General features: G+C 53.4%; 1 protein-coding gene across 2 annotated transcripts; it reads right to left on the bottom strand.

The window, feature by feature from the left end:
• Window positions 1-3,318: 3,318 nt before the first annotated feature.
• Window positions 3,319-21,454, bottom strand: LOC123600046 (chymosin-like). Of its 2 annotated transcripts, none has more exons than XM_045482425.1 (9): window positions 21,106-21,454; window positions 10,844-10,994; window positions 9,883-10,000; window positions 8,944-9,062; window positions 7,576-7,775; window positions 5,838-5,951; window positions 4,939-5,083; window positions 4,333-4,431; window positions 3,319-3,583 (listed from the first exon to the last, which is right to left on the bottom strand). In XM_045482425.1, exons 1-9 carry the CDS (start codon window positions 21,153-21,155, stop codon window positions 3,446-3,448), a joined length of 1,134 nt encoding a protein of 377 aa, XP_045338381.1. In that variant the 5' UTR covers window positions 21,156-21,454; the 3' UTR covers window positions 3,319-3,445. The 2 variants fall into 2 exon arrangements, with proteins under 2 accessions (XP_045338381.1, XP_045338380.1); XM_045482424.1 differs by lacking the exon at window positions 21,106-21,454 and adding an exon at window positions 13,902-13,970.
• Window positions 21,455-22,613: the final 1,159 nt, after the last annotated feature.

The following is a 22,613-nucleotide window of genomic DNA, read 5'->3' as shown; positions in this document are numbered from 1 at the left end:
TCTGTTGTAAAGATCCCCACAGGGGCGCCTGGGTGGCGCAGTCGGTTAAGCGTCCGACTTCAGCCAGGTCACCATCTCGCGGTCCGTGAGTTCGAGCCCCGCGTCGGGCTCTGGGCTGATGGCTCAGAGCCTGGAGCCTGTTTCCGATTCTGTGTCTCCCTCTCTCTCTGCCCCTCCCCCGTTCATGCTCTGTCTCTCTCTGTCCCAAAAATAAATAAACGTTGAAAAAAAAAAAAAAGATCCCCACTGAGCAATCAGGAAGCTAGAAGAGAAAGTCTGGCGGAGAGGGGTGTCACCTCCGGGACACTTAAGCTGATCTGGAAGGATGAGGAGCAAGTCATAGGTCAGAGAGAATGGAAAGGAGAAAAACTGGCAAAGGGACGGCAGGCACAAAGGCCCTGAGGCCAGCTCTGCAGGGGGTTAGGTGTGGCTAAGGCGGCAGACTGTGGCGGGGATGGGAGCAAACACTGAGGCTTCCCCAGCTTCGGTCTCCCTGCCTTGGCTTTTTCCATCAGCAACCGGTGCCGGTGGGGGAGCGGGGAGGAGCAGCTGGCCCCGCGGGAACCTCCGCCCAGCATCGCAGTTCCCCACTGGCCTCCAGGTGGCCCCTCTTCACAAGCAAGTAGCAGATGTGCTGACAGCCCTTCCAAGGCCCCTTCATCACCTGGCAGACCCACCCCCCCCACCAGAGAGCGGGGCCTGGTGCAGAGCCCAGTGTGGGCCCCTCCGGCAGAACCTTAAAGCCCTGGAGGCAGCGGCAGCTGCCTTCCGCCCCTTCATTGTCCCACTGAAGGTGAGCCATTCCCCAGGGACAGCAAAGAAGGGGGAGCATTGCGGGCTCCGCAACGAGAGGGAGAAGATGCAGAGAGGGCCCGAGTGTGGTGGGTGGGTGGGTGGTTGCAAGGATCCTAGAGAAAAGGGGGAGACCAGCAGCGAGCAATGCAACTCTTGAGGACCTTACTGATTGAATCATTCATTCGTTCATTCATTGATGATATTATTCATATCAACAACACTTGATGAAGGCATTCCATGGTTTAGGTACCCAAGATATCAAAATGAGAGACGCAGTGTCTGTCCTCAGGGAGCCCCCAGTCGGTGAGGGGGACAGATGGGAAACAAGTGTTAGAACGCTAAGCACTGTGCTAAGGAGAGCACAGGGCACAGGGGGCGCACAGGAGAGAACCAACCCAGCCTGGTCAAGAGCATCCTGGAAAGATTTGCACTCAGCTGAGGTTTGAAGGACAAGTGAAAACTGAACAAAGGGGTTGGAGGGCGGAGAACCTTTCCAGCAGGGTATTCTCTGCAGCGGAGAGAAACCCTAGGGAGGGACTGGCCACTAACCACCTAGGACAGGGACCACCACCGGGGTCCAGTGGGCTAGGGTCAGCAGTGGGGGGCCATTCGGTCTAAGCCTCCCATTTATGAAAATCATCATGTGGAGACTTTCCACATGATCTCTCATGGAAGTCTGGATGTTTAAAATGCAATTTGCTAAGTGTAAGCCATTAAAATATGACACAATTTTCGTGAGCTTGTTCGGGACTTTTTTTTTAATCTACAAGAAGCCTAAAAATAATGAATGTGGCCCAGTTCTGTCTCATGCTTGGCAAACAGACAGTATTGGTCTTGGATGAGAAAAGCGAGGCTTGGCAAAGTTGCCCAAAGCCAGAACTCACTCCTTGACGCCATGTTGTCCTCCCTGACCTTGTAGGAACCAACCACCAAGGCCCATCCTCTGTTCTTGAAGTCCTGGAATGTGTTCCCGTAGCCTCTGCCCCAACCCACCCCAGGCTCCTCGGCTCAGCTGGGGCTGCCGCCTGAGCCCTTCCTCCTCCACGTAGGCCCCCACAGCCCAATCCCGCTCCTTTCCTGCCAGAAATCACTGGGTGCTTCCGGGGCCCCGTGCTGGCTGCTCCTCCACAGACCCACAAAGGCACTGGGGACAGCATTTCCACTGCCCTGGATTCCTCATCTTCTTTGTCTTTGCATACAGCTGAGAAAGACCCCAAGAGATGGTGGCCCGGGGGGGGGGGGGGGGGGGGGGGGGGGGGGGGAGAGCCTGTTAACAGGATCCTGTCTGCCAAGCCCCTCCCCCCACTCCTCTTCCTAAAGCACAGTCTCCTTTGTCCTTTGTGAAGCGTCCTGGCCAAATCCAAGGCATCAAGCTCTCCGAGACTGCTGGGTGACTCACTTGCTCCTCAGCTGTCTGCAGGGCAAGTGTGGTCAGGATTAGGAGGGGCGGGGGCGGGGCCTAGATGCTAACCCGGCCCCAGCTCCCTTTCCACACCTTCTGAGAGTTCAGCTACTTACAGGTGTGACTTGAAGCCCAGTCCCAAAATGGGGGGCCAGACTGGCTGTGGTTTAGAAAACAGAAGCCTGATCAATTATACTGCCTCCTGTTGGGAGGCTGCCAAGACAAGGGGCCCAAAGAAAAAGGAAGGAGGGTCGAGGGAGCAAACGTGTGCAGATCAGCAGAGCACTGTTGCAGGGGGCCCGTCAAGGGGCTCTGAGCACTGAAATCCCCCCCAGGAAGCTTGTCTGCCTGACCCCCCTATGGTCTCAAGGTAGCATAAGTGAGAAAACCACTTAAATCCACCTGGATCCCTTTGTTCTAACCCTCTGGTATCTCTATTTTCCATGTGGCCTCTCTGTTTCCAGAAAGAAGCTTCAGGAACCTGGGAGCAGGAGTGGTCTGGCCACCCACTGCTGGGGTCTTGGCTGAGCACCAGGGGGTCTTCACTCAGCTCTAGCGGTCAGCACTGAGCACTGGCGTGAGCTTTGACTGGCAGCCTCTGAGAGCCCTTGAACGTGGGTCTGTCCCAGGGATGGAGCCACTCTCCATGTGCTGGTGGGTCAGGTTCAGAGCCTCTAAGACTGAGGATGGGACTCTCAGCTGTGGTTCTTCCCCAAGGTTAATGGCAACCTCAAGACCTTCAGATCTTCCCACGTGCCTTCTGTCTACCCCACTGTCTTCTTCAAAATACCCCAAGGCCCTTTTCTTAATGGACTTAGAGCTTTTCTCTCCTCAGCCCCACACCCCTTGCTCCTCAGGGACCAGCCTCGTCCTGCAAAGGTCTCCCCTACTATACCCTTTCCCCAGAAAAATCTAGAGTGAGAGAACAGAGAGGCAAGACGTGCCTTGGTTTTACCTGGCCTAAGCTTGAAGTGGCCAATTCCCTTGTGAAAGTCTCCACACACCAACGGGGTCCTGAACCCTCCCCCAGTCACGAAGCCCCAGTGCTGCCAGACGTACCACATGACAGTCACTCCCCACCCCCACAAGGGCGCAGGGCTTTGGCCCCACAGAAGCCACACTTTGCAGCGATATGGTGTTTATTGAGAACCATCTGCCAGAAAACCTGGTCCATATGTGTGCATGTGTGTGTGTGCACACGCATGTGTGCTTAGGGAGTGCATGCGTGTTCCACGGTCGGCGGTGCAATCAGATGGCCTTGGCCAGCCCCACGCGGTTGTTGATCCTGTCAAAGACACTGTAATACTCCCGGATGAAGACATCTCCCAGGATCCACAGCGGGTCGTCGCCCTCACCCTGGAAACCGCTGGCGCAGAAGCCCAGATCCTGGGAAAGGCAAGGCTGAGATGAAGCTGGTCCCAACCACAGTCACCACATCCGATGGCAAGCCTCCCCCACCACACCCCACAATTACTCTCTCAGTTATTATTTCCTGTCATCCTTGAAATCACCCTCCGAGGTAAGCAGACAAGTATCAGACTCATCTCGCTCAACAAGGTGAAAAAACCGATACTCAGAAAATCAAGTGATGTAATGCAAGATCACTTGGGATGGTCCCCTGACCCCGCTCCTCCTCACTTGTCCTCTCTAGCCTCCAGCCCTCCTCTTAGCACCTACTGCCCTGAGGACCAGCCAGACCAGGCTGGGGGGCCCCATGGCCTTACCAGTTGTATATACTCAAGGCCAGGCCAAAGCTGAGGACAGTGGGTCAAGGGGGGATAAGGGCTGGGTCCCCACAAAGCCCAGGCTATCCACAAAAATCCTGGACAAAGCTCCAGAGCCCTGGGCTTAGAAGCTAGAACAGTGGATGGAGGTTCCCACGGGGAGCTGTGGTCCTGCCTACCCCACCCTCCCTCAAGCCGCTGGGCTCTCTCCACCCCACGTCTCCCAGGATGAGGCCATAACAACCACACGTGAGGCCCAAGGACAACAGGGCCCCACTCAGAAAGGCCGGTTGATCTGCATGTACCTCCCACACTCCCCATCTGGGCCACGCCACCAAAGAAGTTCGCTGACTTGCCAGGAGAGAGAAGGGGTGCCGGGTGAACCCAGGCTTCCTCTCCTGAGACTCATACCTGGCTGGTGTAGGCAGAGGGGGGCAGTGGGTACTTCCTGCCGTTGATCTCAAAGACCACCATAGGCATGCTGTTCAGTTGCCCGCAGTTGATGTCAAACTAAAGACCAGAAGGAGGTCCTCTTAGATGGGCAAGGGATGTGATCTGGCTGGAAGAGGCAGAGGAGGGCCCAGGCACAGCCCCTTCTTCTGCACTGGAGCCAAGCGGTGGGGAGAGGCTTGCCCACCCAGAGGACTCTAGGGAGATTCTCTCTCAGGCCTCAAGAGTCACATTGACAAGGACCTGCTGTCAGTCAGTGCAGGGACAGACCCCAGCTTGAGACAGAGGGACTGGCCTCAGTGTTTCCCCTCCAGTCTCAGCCAGGACACTGGGAGCTCTTAGCTGTCAGGGAGGAAGCAGGAAGACCCGTGGGGTGGTGAAGGAACAAGGAGGTGCAGCAGAGCTCGGGGATGCACGGCCCTCCTGGAGACCCGGAGGCCAGACCTTGGCCGCTGCAGCTGCATGAGACGTGAGAGCCTCAACGGCAGTGGTGGGCGGAGCTGGAAGGCCATTGTGAAGGTGTTCGGAGAAATCCCAGCCCCTCGGGGGAAATGGGCCTGGCCTCACCTGGCCAAACTCGTCCTGGGTGGCTCCAATGGCCGTCTGGATGTTGAGGATGTCGCTGCTAGGCCCAACCAGCATGGAGGTGCCTGTGTCCAGGATGGCCTGGCAGCCACCATCGCAGGCCACCACCACGCCATTGACCGTAACCCTGCAGTGCGGAAACAGGACAGCCTCGCAGCACGTCCAGCATCCAACCCTCCCTCCCCTGCCAGGATCCTCGGGCGGGGAGCAAGCCCAAGCACCACTTCCAGAGCTCATAGAAAAGACCTGAAACCATTTTCTCCCAAGTCATTAGCTAAATCAAGGCTGCCCCACCTTCTGTGGGACAGAAACGTCAAAAAATTGTAAAATCACATGGCAAGACTTTGGAGTCGGGGTGGAATGAGTCCTGCCCAAGTCGCCTAAAGACCTGGTTTCAAATTTTCTCCCCGTCATCCACCTGCTGCAAATCTTGTACAAGTCACCCAGCCTTCCTGAACTCGGGCTTCTCATCCACAGAATGGGGTCACAACCCCTCCTTCCTTGACTTCCTCAAGGGATGGTCACGAGGTTCAGACTTGAGGTCAGTAAATTATAAAATGAGGATTACTAATGGCACCACCTCATAGGGTTTTCACCAGGAATAAACGAGATGGTCCTATTATCACTCATCCCAATGCCTAGCAGGTAGTAAGTGCTCAGTTAGTGCAGCACTCTTAAGAATGAAGCATCAGTGAATGTCCAGCATGCTCATCAGCAAACGTCATTGGCCTTGGCAGCGTCTAATTCAGAATCTGTTGTAATGGTCTTACAAGCTACGGTGTGCAGGCCTTCTCAGAGCCTCCCGGGCTGATCCCCAGGCCCTCCCGTCCCCACACCCAGAACCCCCCCTTGGCTGGGGCCCAGGGCTGCCGCTCACTCACCTGTCCACGGTGAACTGCCAATACTCCTGCACGGTCACGGGCACCCAGTGCAGGGAGCCTGTGTAGTAGGAAGGGTCAATGGCTCCCAGCGTGAGCATGCTCCCCGGGCCATTCCTGAAACCAAGGAAATTGGTGACGGGCCGCCGCATCCCCACCCAGGGGCAGATGCCACTGAGACCTGGCCCTCCTGTCCGCCCTGCCCTCGACTCCCACCTCCACCCCGAAGGCTTCAGATGCGTTCTCCCGGCCTCCCTGCTCTTTGGGGCTTTTCCCTGATAACAGCTGCAGCATCCTTTCTCTGAGCTCTGTAGCCCCCCCCGGCTGAGGCAGCACCTGCCTCCCGAGGGGAGGTCAGGAAATGACCACCACACAGGTCACATGACCACTGGGCTCTGCTCAGGTCACCCTCAGGGGTCCCCCTGTGCCCACCCCCTGCCCCTAGGCCTTTGGCTACAAGTAGAAGAGAGAGTCTTCAACAAGGTCCCACATACTCCAGGGCTTTTCTCTCAGCCAGGAAACATGGGCACACTGCAGTGTCACTGAATTCCCCTCTGCTACTTTTTTTTTTTTTTTTTTCAACGTTTATTTATTTTTGGGACAGAGAGAGACAGAGCATGAACGGGGGAGGGGCAGAGAGAGAGGGAGACACAGAATCGGAAACAGGCTCCAGGCTCTGAGCCATCAGCCCAGAGCCCGACACGGGGCTCGAACTCCCGGACCGCGAGATCGTGACCTGGCTGAAGTCGGACGCTTAACCGACTGCGCCACCCAGGCGCCCCTGCTACTTTTTTTTTTTAATGTTTATTTATTTTTGACAGAAACAGAGACACGGGTATGACTTAGCCACCAGTTCCTGGGGTGATCGTCCCTCCCAGGCCTCAGTTTCCTTCATAGTGAGAGGAGAAGACTGGACTCCTTTGGAGCCTACTGTAAAAGTCTGTGGGGACGCCTGGGTGGCTCAGTTGGTTGAGCATCCAACTTCAACTCAGGTCATGATCTTATCGTTCATGGGTTCAAGCCCGGCGTCAGGCTCTGTGCTGACAGCTTAGAGCCCGCAGCCTGCTTTGGATCCTGTGTCTCCCTCTCTCTCTGCCCCTCTTCCACTTGTGCTCTATCTGTCTCTCTCTCAAAAATAAAATAAACATTAAAAAAATTTTTTAATAAAATAAAAATAAATAGAAGTCTATGAATCTCAGTGACACCCACAATGATTATGGAGGCCTGGCTACTTTGGAAAAAAGATGTTAAATGCCCCCATGCAGGGGTGCCTGGGTAGCTCAGTCGGTTAAACATCTTCAGCTCAGGTCATGATCTCACACTTTGTGAGCTTGAGCCCTGTGTCAGGCTCTGTGCTGACAGCTCAGAGCCTGGAGCCTGCTTCAGATTCTGTGTGTCCCTCTCTCTCTTCCCATCCCCAACTCATGCTCTGTCTCTCTCTGTCTCAAAAATAAATAAATGTTAAAAAAAAAAAAATGCCCCCACGCAGAGATGGGGTCAGGCTTCATTTTTTAAATGCCAGAAATCAAAGTCACATGTTGGTCCAATGGACTCTGTCTGTATCAATGGCTATGTGGGGGACTTTGGGACAAGAAGTTAGGTCTGCCTGGAAACAAAGAGAGGTTTTCTTGGATTCTGGACACCACCCTTGAGTTGCCGTGTCCCAGAGGGGTGGACATTCCTCAGCCAAGAGACCTTGCTGGGCTGTGGACGTCTGACCCTGCCTGGGGACAGCTCCTACCTGTCCAAGTAAACAGAGAACAGGTCTTTGGCCACCAGGTGCTTCTGCATCATATTGTCAAACACGGGCACTGAGTACTCGGAGGCCAGAGAGGGGTAGGCCAGCCCCAGGATCCCATCGAACTCAGAGTAGGTAAAGACGTTGCCAGGTTCCTGGGTGCTCAGGCCCACAGTCTGCTGGGGGTCCACGATGGAGGAGACCTGTAAGAGAGGCAGAGTGACCTCCACCAAGGGCCCCTCAGCCAGAGGCAGGAAGATCCCAGGGCAAGTGGGTATCAGGATCAGCCTGGGGGCTCACCCTCCCTCCTCCAGGTAATGTAGTTACTCGAGCAAAGAAAAGCCCTCCTTTCCCAGCTCTGCACTGTGGTTTTGAGGGAATTGGTCCAATGAAGCCGGGGACCGAGGAAGAGGCTCTGGGCCCCTGCCCCCGGTGCTGCTGACTCTTGGGGAGGCCTGAGCTGCGTGGGCACCTGTCCTGCCTACGAGAGAGGCTGAGGACAGGACTGTCAATGGAGAAGAGCCGTGTCTCCCTTTTGGCTCAAAGCAAAAGAGCCTTCAGCCAGACCCAGAAAGGTCTCAAGGAAGATTGAGGTGAAAATCATGGAGGGATGCTGCTTCATCTTGGATAGTGGGTGAGGAAAGAGACAAGGAAGTTAATGTGTATTGTGCCCTTACTGTGTGCCCACCCCTGTGTCGAGTACTTTAGAAGCCAAAAAGTGGCAACAGACAGGTGAACCCTTGTCCAGAGGGCACAGGTGCTCTCTGATGCGAAAGAGTATGCTGGTCCATGACACCTGGGCAGGGGATTCGTCCTCCAGGGCGACTGAGGGAGGCCAAGCCAAGGGCACCACTCAAAGATTGGAAGGCAGGGTTCTGACACTCAGCTCCCAGCTGTGTGACTTCGGGCAAGTTACTGACTCCTCTGAGCTTCCGCTTCCTCCTCTGAACAAGGGGATAATAGCACCTTCCTAAGAACGACATTTCCAGTGAAATCACACGGGCGACACTGAAGAGAGCTCAGTGCTGGCACAGACTGGGGATCCTGGACCAATTATGGCAAACATAGATGAAGAAGATTGGGAAGATGGAAAGTAGGCATGGAGAAGCCTGTCAAGAGGACTCTGGGGGTTGGCACGGGAAGGAGAGGAGGGAGGAGGGAAGGTCGAGCCACAGCAGCTGCTGGCCAAAATCCCTCTCAGGTTTTAAATCCCCACCAGGCCACCGGTTGGTGGGGGGGGGGGAGGACAGGATCCAAAGGGCCTTTCAGCCGCAGCTGGAGGGACAGCTCACCAGAGCCTGGGCGTCTAGGTGGTGAAGCGGCTGGTTAGGGAGGAAAGGTGAGTGCATGCTGACCCAAAGCCCCACTCACAATGACGGTATCGAGACCCAGAAAGCCCTGCATGCTGCCGGTGCCGTACTGGATGGACAGGGGCTCGTTCAGGTTCTGGAAGGTGGAGGACTTGGATGGGTCAAAGCGATGATGGCTTTCTGAAACAGACCCAGGGTTAGCAAGGCCCATAGAATCTTCTCACCAGTGGACGGTGTCAGCCAGGGCTGAGACCCTCACCAGGCCCTGTAAGAATATGGTCTAAATACTAACCATTCTCTCTGCTGAAAATAAGCACCCATTCTCTCTGGATCCCACTCAGTTTAGTAAAGAAAATTGTTCTTTGGTGCTCGACCCACCTCTCTGACCCCCGGTGCTACCCGTGTAGCTTCCAAACAAAACAGGAAAGCAAAAAGCCATCCCTGCGGTTTCCATGGACATTTGACTTTTTCCAGCTTTGCCATCTTAGGCAAGACTCTTTTCTTCTCTGAAATTTGGTTTCCTCCTCTGGTAAATGGAGGTAGAGAGGGCACCAATCTCCCAGGATTGTTGCAGGAATAAATTAATAGCATGCATTAGCTGTTTACTCATCATCAACAGTAAGACCCTCTCACTTCATTCTCCAGGCACCCACCGGCATATAATAGCCCCATTTTATAGAAAGGAAAACCGAGGACCCAGAAGGGTCAGCAGCTTGCCTTGGCTCCTGATGGAGACTAAATAAATAAGTAAATAAATAGCCTAAGCCTCCCTAATTTCCAGCTGGTGCTTTACACATTAGACCCGTGATTTGCACACCTTCCCAATCCATGGCCCGGTTGGAAGGGCTGAACCAGGAGATGGGCGCAACCGGGAGGCTGGGAACGTCAGAGCAAGCTCTCCTGCACCCACGTTCCCCCTGCCCAGCACCTTGACCGTGGCTGGCAGAGGGGCCCTGGGGTCCGAGCCTGGAGAGGCGGGCCAGAAAGGGAGGTCACTCACTGCAGGCATAACTCTTGCAGTCGACAGAGGGCACCCAGAGGTCCGAGGAGCCGGTGTCAAACACCACGGTGAATTCCTGGGGCGGGGTCCCGATGTAGATCTTCCCAAAGTACTGACACTGGGGACAGACAGCACGGGGTCAGGGGTGGGGAGCACAGCATAGGGGTGAGCGTCAATGTTTGGCATCGAGAAAAGGGGGGAAGGGGGAATGAGGGTCCTTGGGGAGGGTTCTTCACCTCCAGCCGCCACGCTGGCTCCCACCCGAGCCGTGATCTCCTGGCCCCTCCCACAAGCCCCAGACATTAGATCAAAATGTGGGCCCTTCTTGGCAGGAAGACTGGGCCCTCCTGCCAGGGGCAGGGACGTAAAGATGGGGCACCAGCGAGGTACGGACCCCCAAGTCCCAACCCAAGCTGCCCCTGCCATGCCGCCTTGCCAGCCTCCCCATGAGTCAGAACTAGGGCCGGTGAGGAGGGTGGGGAGGGGGGATGCCAGCGTGACCTAGATAAGGAAATGAGAGCACTGGAGACAAAAGGCTGTTTACTGCAGTGACAGATGACAGATGAGGAAGAGACAGGCTCCAGAAAGGAAGAAGGCACAAGGGGCGTACCTGTCACGTCCTAGGCGGTGACACGTGGGTACCAGTACCCCATCCCTGCCCAGCCCGGACGAAGTCATGGGTTTCCTAAGGCATGGGGGTGCACCTGGGAGCAGATTATGTGCCCCCAAGGGATGTTTTCTGCAGGTTGCCTGAACTCAGACCCTTCCGGGGGTGACATTCAGAGCCCTGCCTTTGCCGGGTCCGCTGGCCCACCGCAGAGCTGACTGAGGGGCAGGGAGATGGCCTCCATAGCCCACAGGGCTCCATGATTCCTCGAAGTGGGAAACAGGCCGAGTCCGGGAGGGGGCGTCCATCACACTCTGTGAGAAGCATCACCGGAAGGTGGGCAGAGCCACTTACATCCAAGAAGTTGGCCAAGGGCTCGTTGGGCACCTTGGCTAAGTTGGAGTACTTCTTTCTGATGCCATATGGGTGTTCCTTCAGAAAGTCCTCCAGCAGCCCGTGCTCTTTCAAGGCCTTCCTCAGCGATTTGCCCTTGTGCAGAGGGACCCTGAGGAGACGGGGGAGAATTCATGATGCCGGGGGGCATCTCCCCAGGGCTGCCTGGCCTCCCAGAAGGTGCCCAGAGGCTCTGGGTTCCGTAAGCTACTCCCCCACTTTCTTTTTTTATATCATAACTCAAAGTGAAAATTGTATTCTACATCAGTTCACAAATCAGCGCCTACCCTTACTAAATACAACGCGCTCTGATATTCCCTGCTCCTTTCTCTTTTTTAATGCTGCCAGAGACTCAGTGAATGTATTTCATAGCTTGCTAGTGAATACTGTGACTCCAAGGTTTGAGAGACCCAATATCATCCATTCAGTCTCCAAATTCTTACTGTCTACCTACCATGTGTCAGACACTGTATGGGGCACAGGGGTAGTCTCCGCCCCCCGCCGGGGCATGCTGTCTAGAGAGGAAATGATGTCCCCCACACCCTGCTAAATTCCGTGAGAGCGCTCTGCCCTTGTGACTCCTGTGACTGGCTCTCTGGGTGGCCTGAAGTGTGTGGAAAGTCTTTGAAGGGTCTCAGTACAGAGCGTGGACCTCAAGGGAGCTTCTAGAGTTTAGGGGTTGGATGATGGAAGCAAACCAACAGAAGAGAGTCTGGAGGGGAAACATGAAGGAGGGTTCTAGACCCAGCTTTACAGGCTGTGGTACTTTGGGTCGCTCCCCAAAACCCTCTGAGTTTCAGCTCGGTCTCAACATAAGGGGTGAACTCCTTCCTCTCTCCAGCCACTCTCCAGCCCTGCCTTTGGCCAACCATAGCTTCACCTCTCTGGCTCCCAGGTCCCCCTCCAGTAGTGTGAAGGAATGGAGCCAGATGATCCCGGGGTCCCTCAGTTCTAAGGGCCATGTGGTCCTCCTCTGTGAGCCTCGTCCTCTGAAGGATGAGTGGCGACCACAGCCATGAAAGTGCTTTGAGAGTAATAAAATGGCAGCAGTCAAATAAAACAAAAAATGGGTTCTCTCGGGTTGTTCACATCCCAGGCGGATCCCATATGGAACAGGCCTGTGTGTGAATTATGGTCTCTCCTCTGGTGCCTCTCTTCCCCAGCCCTCAGGTGTGAATTCCACCCAACAGAAATAAAAGGTCCTCGAGATTGTTTCTCAGCCTTTGTCTCTGATGATAGAAAAGGACGTAAGCCCAAAAGGAAGGAAGCTAGTCTGAGCTCCCAAGACCAAGCCCACAGCTGCCCTTTCCTGTGTCCCGATGTCTCCACTGAGCTCTTGTGTCCAGCACGAGGTCCCAGAGAGCCTCCCTCTGAGGGACGCCTGCAGCACACTGCTCCACACAGAGACCAGGAAGCTCACCGTGGAAACCCCCACTCCCCCAGTGCTGCCCCTAGTTTTTGCACTGAGAGCCCCCGCCCCCCGCAAATGTCTGGCACTCTAAAGAGCCTCACTTTCAAGGACCATGAGGAGCTCCACTGGTCAAAGCCACCCTGACCCCTTTGTAGGGATCCAGCTTCCCAGGGATGGATCCAGGTTCCCCCAGTCCCGGGGCTCGACAGGGCTCAAACCTGGGATAAGGCTCAAACCAGAGATAGCATGATTTTGTGGTAAGTGTGCAAGTCTGCTTGGGACCAAGTCCTAGCTCCTCCCTTTGAGCCTCCCAGCCTTGAGTAGCTCAGGGGTCCTCCCTGAACAACAGCTTCCTCATCTGGAAAATGCAAATAATACTATCTACCTAATCCAGGAGGATTTGCGGTAGCAGAGGTAAATATCCAACCAGGTTTCTGGCACCTGATAGCAAGCAGCTCAAGAAATATCAATTATGGGGCACCTGGAAGCCTCAGTCAGTAGCGTGTGTGACTCTTGGTCTCAGGGTCGTGAGTTTGAGCCCCCCATTGGGTGTCGAGATTACTTTTAAAAAATCGTTTCAGGGGCGCTTGGGTGGCTCAGTCGGTTAAGCGTCTGACTTCGGCTCAGGTCACGATCTCGCGGTCTGTGAGTTCGAGCCCCGCGTCGGGCTCTGGGCTGATGGCTCGGAGCCTGGAGCCTGCTTCCGATTCTGCGTCTCCCTCTCTCTCTGCCCTCCCCCGTTCATGCTCTGTCTCTCTCTGTCCCAAAAATAAACGTTACAAAAATTTTTTTTTAAATAAAAAAAATTAAAAATCGTTTCAAAAAAAAGTCTCAAAAAAAAAGAAATATCAGTTATAATTTTTGGAGGAGAATTTGGGAACTTCCACCACAGAGAGAACTTTATTTCGTTTAAGAAATGCATACATAGGGGCGCCTGGGTGGCTCAGTCGGTTAAGTGGCCGACTTCGGCTCAGGTCATGATCTCGCGGTCCATGAGTTCGAGGCTCGCGTCGGGCTCTGGGCTGATGGCTCGGAGCCTGGAGCCTGCTTCGGATTCTGTGTCTCCCTCTCTCTGACCCTCCCCCGTTCATGCTCTGTCTCTCTCTGTCTCAAAAATAAATAAACGTTAAAAAAAAAATTAAAAAAAAAAAAAGAAATGCATACATAGCTCTCATCACGCGCCAGATGCCGTTCAAAGCATTTTACAAACACCAGCTCATATAGTCTGCGTGCCAACCCTGTGAGATAGATGCTTTCTGTTACCCTCGTTTTATAGCAGGAGAGGAAACAGGGCGCAGAGAGTCAGGTTACTGATGGAGCTGGGGATCAACTCACAGGCAATTTGACTCCAGAAACCATCCCCTTAATCCCGCAGGCTGTCCCCTCTGAGCCCCGGTCCTTGGCCACCGCACCCTGCAGTGGCGGGGCTCACTCAGAGGAAAGGATCCCAGATGCAAAGGCAAGACCAGTGTAGCGCTTCTCCTGGGAACCTGCAGCATTTCCTCGGAAGATTCCCCAGGGCAAGGAGGGGAAGCCCAGGAGAGACCCACCCGGAGCAGATACACCTGACGCCCTTCCCCCCGCGTCCTCCTGGGGCCTGACACCCACCTGGTGATGTCACTGCCCTGGGAGAGAGCCAGGACTGCAAGTAGCAACACGAGACACTTCATCCTGGATGGTGGGCTGGCCACTGCTCCAGCCGGTGCCCGTTCCCACAGCCTTTATAGAGCGAGCCCCATCCCCTCCGGCTGGAGGCCCAGGCTGCGGAGATAACCCCCTGACTTCGGGCTGTTCCCCAAACACATTAAGACAGGACCCAGAGTACCTAACACCCACTCCGATAAGGGCCACGAATTCCACCACCGCAGGGACTTCAAAGTGGAAGTGTACATGTGCTGGGGAATGTCCCAGGGGCCTCCCTGACCTGATTTCCCCTTCTCGAGCGAACCCAGGCAGGGCCACCCCCGGAAACCTGTGTCGCCTTCCGCCTTGCGGGCTGTAAAGAGGTCTCTTCACAGCGGCCCCCCTCCCCCTGTCCGAGCTGCCTCTCCTGCCTGGGACTGACTTCACAGACAGCCAGCAGCCTGCTCTGCCCGGGATCCTCCGGCTCAGGCCTCCCAACACCGTGTTCCAGGGAGCATTCAGTGCACTGCCCAGGCAGGGATGCTCCTTCAGCTGGCCACCCTGGTCTAGGAGAGACGGCAGGCCCAACACTCCTGCACCGTCAGGGACGTGGCCCCCGGTTCCATGCTGGAAGGGTGTTGGGAAGGACAGGATAGGTGCCGGATCCCCTGAGCAACGGAGGGCTGGCGAGGGTGAGCAGGGGAGGCAGGCGTGTGCCGCACACACACGGAGGACGGAAAATGTGGCGTGATGGTCAGGTTTAGGCAACAGGTTAGGCCGAGAGCCGGCACCCTCGTCCACACAAAGGTCTAGGAAGAGCTTCTCCGAAGCACACATGTGGGGCTTTGTGATGAGTGGAGGGCCCCTGAGAGAGAATGAGGGCCAAAAGGAAAACAAAGACTCAGCCACAGAAGTGGTAGAGAAGACCACACCTTGGGACGAGGGGAGGCTATAAACTGGAAAGTCAGGATCAAGTCAGAATAAGGCAGGGGCTTTGGGGCCACGGGTTGGCAGGAGAGCATGGGGCCACTGACAGCCTTCAGGACAGACATCAGGGTAGCAAAGCAGGACTGGTGGGAGTGGACTAGAGAGGGCAGGCTGGGTATCCAAAGAGGCGGGCATGTCGTGGGCCCTGGACACAGGGACACGCTGAGAGAGACAGGCCTGGAAGTTTCCTGCATTTGACGTGAGGCCTCAGGAGGCCCATCGACTGGGGACCTGAGTGCTTTATGCAAGGACTTAGGAAGACAGCCAGATGTGATCCCTCCCATGAGATGCCACACCCAGCCATCTATGTCCTGCTCAGAAGGCCAGGACACTGCTGCCCCCGGTGCCCCAGGACATGGCCAGGAGCACATCTTCATGGCACCCTCCCACCCTGCCATTCCAAAAGCCAGGGAAGCAGAAAGAAAAAAACACCGCTCAATGGTACCGCATGTTTCCTGTTTCTTCCCTGAAGACATTTGCCCTGCCAGGCCGGGGCCGTATGTCCTGCCCCAGTGGCCCTGCCTCCGAGTGGTCTTTCCTCCCTCACCCCAGCACGGAGCATGAGGCACAGAAGAGGCTCACTAAACATTTGGTTAAGCAAATGAGTTAATGAATGGTCTTCCTCCCCTTCTGGAGGCACCACAGGTCACATCTTTATTATGAGCTACAGATGAGGAGACAGAGACTCAGAGAGGTTGAGGGACTTGCTTGAACTGCTACAGATCCCTGGTCTGACACACTGCATACTGTCCCACAGGGCCCGGCATGCTATGGCAATTTCATGAATTTGCAATATCCTGTCTGGACCAGCTCTGCTCCTAGCTCACTCCTGCTGACCGCCGGATACCCCTTGGGACGGCCATCCCTGTGCCCATCCTCCGGGGCTGGGACCCTCTAGGGTCAACACCACCAAGTGGGAGCGTTGTAGCAACTCTGCTCCACGTCACCAGGGGCCCAGCCCGACCCAGAGGCAAACAGTCCTGGACAATGAGCCTGGGAAGTCAGGTTCAGCCATCCCTCCCATCGGAAGGTGACCCTCAAAGCCAAAAACTACAGACCCCTTAGCACCGGTTGCTTCGTGTTTACTCACGAGATTGAGATCATTCTAACAGCATTCAAGTGCACTCTATCAGGAACGTTGCCCCAGATGGCACAGAGCGTTAGAACTGCTTATCCATGGGTGCAGGCCAAGAATTGCAAAAAGCTTTTAGAAAAACCATGATAAGATTTCATCACTGGCTACCCAGCACCAGGTGGGGACAACTCCCCTTCATCTAGATTTTTTTCTAAGTTTCTTATTAACTTTGAGAGAGAGAGAGCACACATAGGGGAGGGACAGAGAGAGAGAATCCCAAGTAGGGTCCACACTGTGCGTCCGTACAGACCTGACACGGGGCTTGAACTCACAAACCATGAGATCATGACATGAGCCAAAATCAAGAGTTGGTTGCTTCACTGACTGAGCCACCCAGGCGCCCTCCACCTTGGTCTACATTCTTTGTGCCTGGCAACTAACCAACAAAAGTGGCTAAACAAAATCAGGGACTTGGGACAACCTGTCCTGGGTGCCCACCCTGTGATCTCCACTCAGATATCAGCAGCAACAAAGCCAGTTCAACTCATAACTTGAGAAGTTCTATGTGCGAACCATGGCCACTGAGATATGGAGCTGGTGTCATCTCCACGCCTGGGGAGCCCACAGTCCGGTGGGGACGGATCGGATCCCATGTGCGACCCTTCTGTGATAAGCGGTGTAGGAGGAAATCCAAAGGGACACACATCTCCCACTGCAAGGTGCCAGTTGACAAGGGAGCATGGCTTCTGGAAAGTGCATATGTGACCATCCTGGGCTTCAGTCCTGGGTCTGTCACATGGTCCTGTGGCCTTGAGCAAGTTCCTTCATTTCTTGATGCCTCAGTTTCCTCTTCTGACACTGAGATGCTCATGTGAGGATCAAAGGACAGTCCAGTGCTACCATGTGTTAGGACCTCTATAAATACGAGTCGTAAATGACTGCAATTGTGTGACCTTGAATGTTCCACGTCATTCCCCAGCCTTGGTGATATGTGGGATTTACAAGCTCATGTTGCTGGTCTGAACCTCGGGTCTGTACAAAGCATCTGTTCATCTCCTGTTCTAGAAATCAATTGAATTTCGGCATTGACCCTCCAGGCTGGGGGCAAGTTAATCTTGGTCATTTTTGCATAGTGCCCCACAGATATGCTTCAGCACACATGACTCTCCAGCAGACCAAGCTTTGGGGTAAGCCGGGTGATCTTTCCTTGCCTGTTGCCTCCATGCCTCACCTGGGCCAAACCACTCTTCTGGAAGCTACCTGGGTCATACTCCCCGAGAGAGGCCACACATTGACTCCTCTCTGGTCTTGCCACGCCCCCTGGGCCACCACTAGAAAGCAGGCCCCAGGTCCCTGCCTCTGACGACCCACCTGTCTCCCTTGCCTCTACCTTCTACAACCTCTGAGGAACCCTGAGTTCTCTCATAGGCTTAGGCTTCAGGCAACAACATCCTGACCTGGAAATCCTACACATTGCCTTGGCTCTCTGCCCTGCCCACATCTTCCTCGAGGCAAAAAAAAAAAAAAAAAAAAAAAAAAAGGTAGTGACATCGCTTCTTTTCCTGAGGAAAAGAGAAAGGAGAAAATGAGAGAATTTTTTAAAAGCGTAAATCAGGGGCGCCTGGGTGGCTCAGTCAATGAGGCATCTGACTTGGGCTCAGGTCATGATCTCACCATTCGTGGGCTTGAGCCCCTGTCGAGCTCTGTGCTGACAGCTCAGAGCCTTCAGCTGCTTCGGATTCTGTGTCTCCCTCTCTCTGCTCCTCCCTGGCTCGTGCTCTGTCGCTCTCTCAAAAATAAATAAATATCAAAAAAAATGTTTTTAATTTAAAATACATCCATCCATTTCACAGATGAATAAACAGGAGCTTAGAAAGCTTGACCGATCTTCCAAAGTCACTCAGCAATTGACAAGAGATCTGGGATCCAGACCTGGGTCTGTTTGACTCTTGACCGCACATCCTCTCAGCCTGACCACATGGCTCTCACAGCACCAAAATTCCAAACATCAGCAAAGACGGCCACTTTGTGCCCACACTTGACAAGCCTCAGGCTGAAGATGAAGAAGTCCTGGGGTCCTTCACACAGGACAGAGGAACAGCAAAGCCTCACCCAGGAGAGATCTTGAAAGGGCAGAGACCTGGAAAATGCATCAGAAAAAAAAAAAGGTGGGGGTGACACATGGGTGGCTCAGTCGGTTAAGCAGCCGACTCCTGATTTCAGCTCAGGTCATGATCTCTCATGGGATCATGGGATTAAGTCCCAGCTTGGGCTCTGTGCAGACAGCTTGGAGCCTGCTTGGGCTTCTCTCTCTCCCTCTTTCTCTGCCCCTCTCCTGCTCAAGCTCTAAATAAATAAATAGACATTAAAAAACAAGAAAATGCATCAGAAGCCTACCCTGAACATTTGTAAAACTCCCTAGGCTTCTCCCTTCTTGCCCCAGGTGACCTCTGTGAGTGATATACTGGCCTGTCCACCAGTCTGTCAGCAGAACTTTGTGGGGAGAACCGCTCCCAGACTCCAAAAGATGCACCTCTATTTGTTGTGCAGTAAGCACCCTAAGGCCTGGAAACATCTGTCCAACGCATCATGGAATTGCCAGGTGCTCTTGGGAGAAGGGCAGGGTGGGGGTCCTGTCCTGCCAACAGCAGAGCACATTACTAGTCACGGCAAACTGCCCTGGGGAAGCCCATCCAGCTCCGGAAGGGGACGAGGAGAAGGAGGGAGGAGTCGAGGCAAATGTCCACAGCACTGATGCAGGACTCTGGGCACTTGGCCAAATCCGGTCGCTAGATCACTGTGTCACGCATCTTGAGATCACGTTTTGCTTTACACATACAGATTTAAGGCATCACTAGACAGTTAGGGAGGAGGACGGGGTCAAAATTTCAAGCGATAGTATTGTAGTGATGTCAGTTTCACCAAGTGCACAGCTTTGATATTCGTACTGATTCGTATTTTAGCAATCATAAGAAAATGCCCTTGATTGTTGGGCACACTGAAGTAAAGGGGTAGTGTGCCTCCCAAGTTCTAACAGGGTTTCTAAGAGACCAGAAAACATGCCGAGAGGGAGAAGAGAAGAAAGCAAAGGTGGCGAGCCGTCAACGTATGTGGTGTCTGGGTAAAGGTGTGCGGGACTTCCTTGCACGGTTTCTGGGTGTTTGAAATTATTTCCGAATGAAGGGATTTTAAAGATCGAGGTAATGCAAGTACTTCTTCAAAGAAATTCCGTATTTATGGATTTGATGCATGCCGTCCAGTGTGTCCAGAGGAAGAGGATGGAAACCAAACAGCAACAGAGCCCGCGACTCGGGCAGCCCGGGGCCATGTGCCAGGGGAAGCCATTCGGCTGAGGCTACAGACAAGTAGGGGCACAGCTGGCCCTAAATCTCCTTCCGGGAAGGTGAAAAAAGGAAGAAAGTAGAACAAGAAAGAGGAAGGACGGGATAGGAAGATTCTCTGGTATGGCTCAGGTCATGATCTCACGGTAGCTCATGGGTTCGAGCCCCAAGTTGGGCTCCGTGCTGGCCGCAAGGGGCCTGTTTGGGATTCTCTCTTTCCCTCTCTCTGGGCCCCTCCCTCATGAGCATCCTCTCTCTCTCTCGCTCTCTCTCTCTCTCCTTCTCAAAATAAATAAATAACCTCAAAAAAACAAAAAGATCCTCTGGTAGAAATCAGGCCTCTTCCAACTCTGCCTGCCTTCCACATGGGGCCTACGTATCATGACCGGGCAAGGTGGTGCTCAAACGGGACATTGAAGATGGACATGGGGACACGAGGCCACTGCAGGACAATGAAACAGAATCACAGCGTCATGAATCTTGAGAATGTTTTGCTCCATAAATGCAGTCTTAAGGAATCTCTAAGTAGTTGGGAAGGAGGACTTGGTCCAAAATTTCAACTTCAAAAACTTCATGACCTTGGATTTGGCAATGATTGCTTGTAGATGACACCAAAAGCATAGGCAACAAAAGAAGGGAAATAGATACATTAGACTACATCAAAACTGAACACTTTTGCCCATGCAAGGACACTACAAGCAGAATGGTAAATGCAACTTCTGGGATGGGGAAAAATACTTGCAAATCAAATATCTGATAAGGGGTTCATAACCAGAATATATAACAAAGAATTCCTACAATGCAACAACACACACACAAAACAAGTAACCCAATTACAGAAAGGGCAAAGGACTCACACAGACATTTCCTCAAAGAAGATGTACTAGGGGCGTCTGGGTGTCTCAGCTGGTTGAACATCCAACTCTTGATTTTGGCTCAGGTCATAATCTCATGGTTTGTGAGTTTCCACGCCACGTTGGGCTCTGTGCTGACATACAGAGCCTGGTTGGGATTCTCTCTCTCCCTCTCCCTATGCCCCTCCCCTGCTCCCTTTCCCTCTCTCAAAATAAACGAACATTTAACAAACTTTAAGAAGATGTGCGTTGGCCAACAAGCATATGAAAACATGTTCAACATCACGGATCGTTAGGAAAATGCAGATCAAACCGCGATGAGGGATCAGCTCACACATAAAATTCACAGGGCACCTGGGTGGCTCAGTCAGTTAAGCGTCCGACTCTTGATATAGGCTCAGGTCATGATCTCAAGGTCATGAGCTCAAGCCCTGTGCCAGGCTCCGTGCCGAGCATGGAGTCTGCTTGGGATTCTCTGTCTCTCTCTCTCTCTCTCTCTCTCTCTGTCTCTCTCTTTCTCCCTCTCTCTCTCTCTCCCCCTTCCCCACTTGCATGCTAGCTCTCTCTCAAAATAAATAAATAAACATTGTAAAAAATAAATTAAAATAAAATTTACTTATAAGTAAAAAGAAATACACTCTTGTGAACCAAACATAAAATGTGATATATACATCTCTTTAAAACTCACCGGATGAGGAGCGCCTGGGTGGCTCAGTCAGTTAAGTGACTGACTTCGGCTCAGGTCATGATCTGTCAGTTTGTGAGTTCAAGCCCTGCATCGGACTCTGTGCTGACAGCTCAGAGCCTGGAGCTCCTTCGGATTCTGTGTCTCTCTCTCTCTGCCCCGCCCCTGTTGGCGCTCTGCTCTCTCTCTCTCTCCTTCAAAATGAATAAACATTAAAACTCATTGCATGTGAGATGGACAACTTTACCTGTCATATCCTCTCTTTGAGCATCTGGAAAACCAGCCCCTTCCTGGCATGGTTCCTCAAGTCCCTGCATCCTTGTAGAAAGGGAAGAATGCAAGGCCTGAGCCACAGGGTTTTCAGAACTGGAGAACGTGGCCCTCAGTCCTTTCGGCCCACCGTGTGCCAGGCGCCCCTGCTTTGCCTTTGTTTTGTGATCACCAACCTCACGGTCCTCATCGGTAAACATCTCCCACCTCGTAGGGTTTTTGTGATGACCACTGAGGCCCCTCGAAGTGCCTGGTAGACAGCAGGCACTCAGGAAATGCCAGATCTTAGTATTATTCTCTTCTCCTCTAACACCACCAAGAGTATTCAGAGTCAGTAGTGTTACCCATATTTCACAAAGAAGAGAAATGGAGCTTAAAGGGATTAAGTCGCTCACCCGGCTCCTGCGTCAGAGCGGTGTTGCCAGGATTTTAATCCAGAACCGCTTTGATTCCAAAACCCGAGAGCCTTCTACTCCACCCTGCTTGGGCCTCATTTAACAGACGAGAAACTTGAGGTTCAGCGACACCGGCAAGGGGTCGGTCTCAGACGCCGATGGGCCAGGCGGGTAACTCAGAAGAGTATGGGAGACGGTGCCAAAAACTCATCTGCCGGAGATTCTACCAAATAAGCTCCGGTTTGTTTTTTTTTCTTTTTTTTTTTTTTAATTTTTTTTTTTTTAATATTTATTTTTGAGAGAGGCAGAGACAGAATGCGAGTGGGTTAGGGGCAGAGAGAGAGGGAGACACAGAATCAGAAGCAGGCTCCAGGCTCCGAGCCGTCAGCCCAGAGCCCGACGCTCGACTCACGAGCTCGAACTCACGAGCTGTGAGATCATGACCTGAGCCGAAGTCGGACGCTAAACCGACTGAACCACCCAGGCTCCCCAATAATCTCCGTTTTTACCACCCTGCGGGTTAGGCGTGTAACATAACAGGAGCCTGTGTGGCACTGAAGATTGTTTCAGAGTCTAATTTTTAAGTAAATATCAAAACACGCAATGCATTTAATTCCCTTCCAAAAACTTTTTTAAGCATGATGCATGCTAACGCTGTGCAGGCCAAACAAAGTATTTGCAGGTCCGATGCAAGCCCCAGAGGCAGGTGGAGGCCCCGACCAGTGGTGGGCTCAGGTATGCCTAAACTACTGTCAACTGGGAACCCAGTCCAGAGGTTCCAGAACTTTCCATTTTCCAAGAGACACGGAATATGCTCCTTTGGGGGGAAATATATCGATTATCACTAAGGGTAAGGCCTTGTTTTGACACCATGCAGACAAAGGAAGACAGGTCCGCAAGCGAGCCCCTCTGTGTTGGTCTCTAGTATGAGCCAGTGTTTTCTCCAGCCTGGACCAGCCCAGAACTGGAGCCGGAGGCACAGAGGAAAGGGTGGGCAGGGGAAAGGAAGTGCCAGCTGCCGACCCTGACAGTCTCAGCCTAAAGGGGCAGGTCTACAAGGAAGTCTTTGTAGGTGTCACTTGTTTTCAGC

The sequence above is a fragment of the Leopardus geoffroyi genome, chromosome C1, assembly GCF_018350155.1.
Source record: "Leopardus geoffroyi isolate Oge1 chromosome C1, O.geoffroyi_Oge1_pat1.0, whole genome shotgun sequence".
NCBI classification, from domain to species: Eukaryota; Metazoa; Chordata; class Mammalia; order Carnivora; family Felidae; genus Leopardus; species Leopardus geoffroyi.
This window is presented reverse-complemented; position numbering and strand designations above follow the sequence as displayed.